The 6425-nt window shown below is 44.9% G+C and overlaps 1 protein-coding gene across 1 annotated transcript in view; it reads right to left on the bottom strand.

Annotated features, from left to right (window-relative positions):
• Window positions 1–6425, bottom strand: part of GABRA3 (gamma-aminobutyric acid type A receptor subunit alpha3) — a 60525-nt gene that overhangs the window by 3535 nt on the left and 50565 nt on the right. The window contains exon 8 of the mRNA XM_010171199.2: window positions 4859–5070. Coding sequence (XP_010169501.1) covers window positions 4859–5070 — 212 coding nt within the window. The remainder of the gene's footprint in view (window positions 1–4858; window positions 5071–6425) is intronic.

Here is a 6425-nt window from a genome sequence, read left to right as displayed (position 1 = left end):
AGGAGGGAACCCCACATTTGCTTTGAAAACTTGTCCTAGCTAAAACATCTACATTGCAAAGCAATTCCTGCATTTATGGCCCAGTTTGGGCACTGGGAACCACTGCACAAAGCTGTCCCTGCACTGCTCTCCTGAGGGGAAAGCTATGAAAACTGTCTAGAGAGAAATATGTTTCCTGGGTATTGCAGTCCAACAAGTTCTTCCACAACACACATACTGGAAAATAATAGCATTTTTGTTAAACATCTGTGTCTTCAAGCCTTTCTGCTGAGGAGCTAATGGCTGAATGGCTAAATTATGGAAACTACTGGTTCTACCTATAGTGTGCTGGAGATTTAGTGCTCTGCACCTGCTCCCTGTCTAGAAATCTGGGTTGGAAGCACTATCCCTGTGACAGGCTGCTCTGAAGGTCACCATCAGTAATATCTGCAGTACTTGAGAAATGCAAGGTATCTGCCACTTGCCATTCTAGAGAAAAGTCACTTTAATGACCTTCAAGCAGTTCTAGTCTCTAACATACTTGTACCCTATAATTCAAAGCCCAGCAACTGCATTGGCTGTTCCAGCAAACATGCCACTCCTTCCTCACATCAACCAAAGTTCCCCTCTGCAGTGTGCCAGAGACTTGATCCTATCAGAGAGCAGCAGCAGTGTTTTACATTTTGATGCCTGTACCCTGAGCAGAGCCAAAGGCTGGAACAATGCAATCTTGCATTAACAAGCAAGCTATGTCAATGACAGGTTACTGTCAGCTGCCGGTGTAACCTTTGGCATCATTCATCCCTCCCATCTCTTCATTCAGATTATTTGGGACTGAGCCCAATGGCCTTGTGCTCCCTGGATCACCAAACACCCAGAGGTTGGATGGAGTCAATAATCAGCACAACACATCGTGTAGATAGTGTTGAGAGAAAGAGGGTGAAATGTTGAAGAATGAAACATGGACTTTAGTGAAGATGCTGAGAACATAAATCAATTGCAGTGCTATGGAGAACTACAGGTGATTGCAAGTGCAGGAGGACAAAGGACACAGGGGCTGCAGACCATGGTCAGCAAGGGAAAGTCCCAGCAAAAACATATTTACCATAGTAGGGCAGGAAAAAAAAAAAAAAAAAAAAAAAAAAAAAGAGAAAAGAAAAAAAAAGTAAGAGATGGGTCTGAACCACCCCATGAGTCTGTAGGACTTCAAACTGGTTGAAAATGTGAAAATGGTGGCCTGTCAAAGTTGGTTCTAGTTCCTCTCTGTTGGCAAGGATAGGATTGAAACAAAGACGCCACAAATGGAAAGAAACAAAAGGAGAAAGAAGAATGATTCCCAGGTGACCTGGATCAAGGGAGAAACTTCAGAGTTGCTGAAGAGTACACTGGACGAAAAGGTAGTCTTTACTCAGTCAGTGGAAAAGGCACCTAGTGCAAATGGCAAGCATGCCCATCACTTCTAAAACACAAGAAAGAAAACTATGATGATCATATCAACAGAGAGTTTTGGAGGATGCCTTCTGATTACTTTCTCTTAGTGAAAAGACATGTGAAAAGTACGTAAAATCCTGGACCTAACCTTCTCACCATGCACTGCAGGATTATTGTCTTAAGGATGAGAAGGATAAAGATCCAGGACTATTCCTCCAACCAAAATGTGTTGTTGTTTGTTCTCATGTGTCTGATTGCAGCTACTTGCATTGGTTTTGTTGCTTCTTGCCACCCAGAATTTCAGGGCAATGTCATACAAGCACAGATACAGAGCTCAATCAGATTTTATGCACAGACATTGCATTGCAGGCAGAGGTGAGTTTGAGTAGGCATCTTCCAAAGATTCAAAGCATCTTCCATCCTGAGGAATACATAACACTTTTTTGTAGGAAACTCCCTGGTAAATGACATCCTTGCAGACTTCGTAAGTTTCCCAGTGGTGAAGTCACCATTAATGGTTGTCTCTCCAGATCCTCACTGTAGCAGCTGCTCAGCAATTGAACTTATTGGCTCCAGAAATAGCCATCCCTACAGTTGGGATGGATGGGATGCAAAAGATCTCACTCTGTTCAGACACAGCCCTTCTGTCCTGAAGTGGATTCTTTTAACAAGATATTTTGAGGATTCTGGAGATAGGGAGCTTTGCTGGCTACTGAAACCATTCATCTTTCAATCTCCTTGGCCTTTCACTCCTTTCCAACTACTGCTATCTCCCACCTTCCTCCTGGTGATGTTTTTTTTTTTTTTTTTTAAAAAAAAATCATCTCTACTAACAAGTTTTCCACATTGGATCCAGATACCTCTTTCCAATTCCATCTGCACCTCTAGGCTGGTTGCAGCCAGTCTGCCGTACAAAAAGAGAAGAAATCCTTCATTCACAATTAGTGATTACTGGTGGCAGGCAGGAAAGGCTTGGAAAATCTTTGAGTCCAAGAAGCACTAGACAAATCCTATCAGAGTGCATGCTAAAGGGAGTTTTTGGTGACATCTACAGTGACATCTGCCTGCCTGTCATTAGAGAACTGCAGAGAATGTGCAGAGTAGCTCCCAGATAGAACCCGAAGCCAACTGTGGCTATAACTAGATCATCGTCACGATCATTTACGATGCAGAGATCAGCAATTCTCCAAGATCAGCCCATCATGTTAGATTCTACCCCAAAAATGCTCTGTTCCTATCTAAACCAATGGGTTGGCTGAAGAGGAAAAAGAAATAATGGAACCAGCCCTGAGCGGGCGAACATGCTGGAAGCGCCTGTCAGCAACCTTTTGCAAGGTAGTGATTTCTTTCAAATGGGATGGGAAGTATTGCTGCTGCCTACATTTGAGGTGAGGGAAGGGCTGGTGCTTATTGATTTTTCATGTTCATGCAAGGAAACAATCAAACCTGGAGTGAAGATCCTTGTCATCACATCAATAAAGAGCATTCTTTTTGGCTGGGGGGAAGGCTCTCCAGAGACCAGGGCTCATCCTGGGCTTATCACCGATAGTTTTATTCCTGGTACAAACACTTTAAAATGCCAATAGTTATTCTTCTGCCTCCTCTCACTTTGGTGGTTTCAACCACCTGACTTGTCAATTGTTTCAAGAAAAGCTAATTAAAGGCTGAAACTGAACCAATGAGGCACCTTCATTGTGTAGCAAATTCCCTGCTTGGAAGTAGTCAATGGAATAAAGATGAAAAGCAAATATGATGACACATCATATTCCCAAGCTCCCTGATAGACCACCACTCTTCAGGGAGCTCTCTGAACTGCAGAGAAAGGGAGTGGGTTAGCCTTCTGAGATAAAGATCAGGATTGGCTTGAAAAAGCTTCCATGAATTTGGAGTCCTTCCTGATTCTCCAGCCTGATACCAATTGCAGCAAGCTCACCAAGAGCACTCTCTCTGAAACGTTCCCAGTCCTGCTTTGTTTTCTTCTTTGATAACCATGTGCGCAAACATTCTGCATGCTCTTACCCTATTGTTTCAGCGCTGTTAGTCTTGCATTGCTGGGTCAATGAATAAATTAAGGAGCATACTTCTATGACAAACTGAAGCTTTTGAGCCTTTCCTGCTTTTTCAGTTGTGCCCAATTCACATAATTGCCCAAGGCGGCGTGAATCCTGACTTTGTGCTGATTTGCCCATCCCTGAAAGGGACACAGTTGCTTTGAGGACCTGCTCTAATCCTTTGTTCATGCCAATGACCCAGGAAAGGCTTCTCTCATCTCTAGAAGCCAGATTAGCATTATTGTTCACGATGGAAATGGAAGACCATCAACTGGCCTCCTCTGGAGCCTTTCTGCCATAAGTCTGCTGCTCAGACCACAGCTGCAAAAGCAAACAGATAGAGAGAGTCCAAGAAACACAAGAGAGAAGCATTCAACACCCAATGATGGATGCAGTTCTCCATAAGGCCTCTGTTCTCCTGCTTTGACCTCCATACCGGTGAGATGACTGGCTGTTGCCTTCCCAAAAGTTACTGCAACTCTGACAGGTATTTGCATACAGCCCCACAACAATTTTAAACAACACATTAAAATGCAAAGGAGTAAAATATAAAAGCTCCAGAACCAAGAACAAGGACAAAGCTGATTTTCAAATCGATTCAATAAATATAAACAAGAAGTAGCATGCTGCAGTAAGCAATTTCTCTGCACAGCTGAGATTAAATCAGTTCAGAGGGAGGGCGCACGAGCAGGGGTAGCGGTGGCTGTCAGGAAGGAAGCTGCCAGAGAGGCTGATCCCGAGCGAGAAGGGAAAACATGGGTGATGCCAGGCACTAATTTACTGCCAGTTGCCGTTTCTGATTGCTTGCTTCCCACCCACACTCTTGGCCTGAGCTTACAAAGCAGCAGCTGCTGGCAGCTGTGGGCAACAGCACGAGCATTAGACCTCCCCATCACTGCACCAGGCTTGCTCATGCCAGGGGAGACCCACAGTCGGGGATACCAGCTGTGGGGGACACAGCAGAGTGGGACCATCTCCGTTGGCGAGGCTGGCATCCCGTGGCATATTTGGGTTTGTGTGGCATGCTAGAAACATGGAGTAGGACATTTATGGGTTGGAGGGAGAAGAAAGGAGAGAGGAGACCATTGGCAGAGCAAGACCAAAACATGCACACATTCACATTTCCACTGGCAAATGGCCATGCAGGAGCGCAGAGGGAAAAATGAGCAGTCATGTTCTTCTCCAGCTAAGCACAGTAACCAGCCTCCCAAGCCCTTCCTCCCACAACCCTCAAGAACTGCTCCAGTCGAGACCTGAGCTGGGGACCCCAGTAAGTAGCATCCAGCCTCCCGGAGTTCTGCGGGGCTGCATGTTACCCACTCTTGGCCCTGGCACAAATCTCTCATGCAGCGTTTCTTCACCACCCCCTCCTCCCTGGCCTTGGCCACAGGGCTGACCTTCATCTCTTGGGCCTCCAGCACCTTCTTGCCATCCCAAGCCCAGCTGCGCTTGGTGAAGTAGTTGACGGTGGCAAATTCGATCAGCGCAGAAAACACAAAGGCGTAACAGACGGCTATGAACCAGTCCATGGCCGTCGCGTACGCCACTTTAGGTAACGAGTTTCTTGCGCTGATGCTTAGTGTGGTCATGGTGAGGACGGTGGTGACACCTGTGGAAACACAGCAGGAGACAAGGATGGTGTCAGCCCAAACACTTGTACATTTCTCTTCGAACCACACAGTTGGCATCATGTAAATTTAGGAGCCATCCTCTAAGTCATGAGGCCCACATTCATGCTGCAATTAAGGGAGTCTCACCCAGCACAAGTTCATGGTGCAATTCATAGAATAATGAAACAGTCCAGGGTGGAAGGGAAGTCAGCTTGTCCAACCCCTGCTCGAATCAGGGCCAACTTCAGGTTGCTCAGGGCCTTCTCTGATTCAGTTTTGACTATCTCCAATTCATATAAACAATGTCAAACATCTGCATTAGGATGAAATTAATCTTCCCCAAACTCCATCGACTAGATCTCTGCTCATTATAAAAGAGTCCTAGCTCATAGGTAGGTGCCCACATTCAATTCCTCATCTGCTAGTAGGGCAAGTTGTGTGATGCTAAACCCAGCTCCCTCATGTAGAACATGCCATGGAGAAGCCTCTGGTTGATTTTGCAATAAAATAAAAATAAAGAATTAACAGTAAAAAGGACAGCTAAATGGTTGGGAACTTCATGGAGGAGCAGAAACTGGCCACTCATCCAATGTGGTTCTCTCAACATTTTGGAAATAGTGTCTTGTGACCAGCAGAGATGGACACCTGGGATTCCAGGTCCTGCTGGCATGGCCAGGCATCCACCAGTGGCCCAAGCTCCCATAATGAGTGTCACTATGATTTATCTTAAAAAAGTGATCTGTTGCAAAATGCCTTTTAAAGCTTTTTTCATTAAAGCAAGCAACCACTGCTATCCATTTTCCCCAATAATGTGCTTTTCAATTAAAAATGCATTAAAAACATTATAAAAATATTGACTAATTTTCACTTCCCTTAAGCCATACTCCTGGTAATTGAAGAGTTTCAATAATATTGTTGACAATCCCTTCTGAGGGGCAAAAATAGGAATAAACAATTGGAGTTCTCATTATTTTCTTAATAGGAAAGCAAGGCAATTTGGGAGCAAAGACATTTTTCACAAAGGTAGGTTTTAATTTTTCAGTCAGCTCTTTCCTGCTCAATCTGAGCTGCTACTTGAGGAAACCTGTCTAATTGTAAATCTCAGGATAACTATGGAGGAAATCAAATATCCTCAGGGAAGGGCTCACCCCTGGTGTCGGGAGAGCAGAAACACTCCAGAGCCGATGCAGATGTAAGAGCCCACCTGGGGCATGGACAGACATGGGGTCTGGGTGTGCACTCTGTGGGGTTTAGTTGCAAATGATTCACAGAGAGATGAGGGAGGAAAGTTCATCCATGGCTCTCTATATGCCTGAGCCAGTCCTATTTTCCACATGATTTCTGTCTGAGCACT

Source organism: Antrostomus carolinensis, unplaced genomic scaffold (assembly GCF_000700745.2).
Source record: "Antrostomus carolinensis isolate BGI_N321 unplaced genomic scaffold, ASM70074v2 scaffold12197, whole genome shotgun sequence".
Lineage (NCBI taxonomy): Eukaryota > Metazoa > Chordata > Aves > Caprimulgiformes > Caprimulgidae > Antrostomus > Antrostomus carolinensis.
Note: the sequence above shows the minus strand (reverse complement) of the source record. Positions and strands in the feature narration are given on the sequence as shown.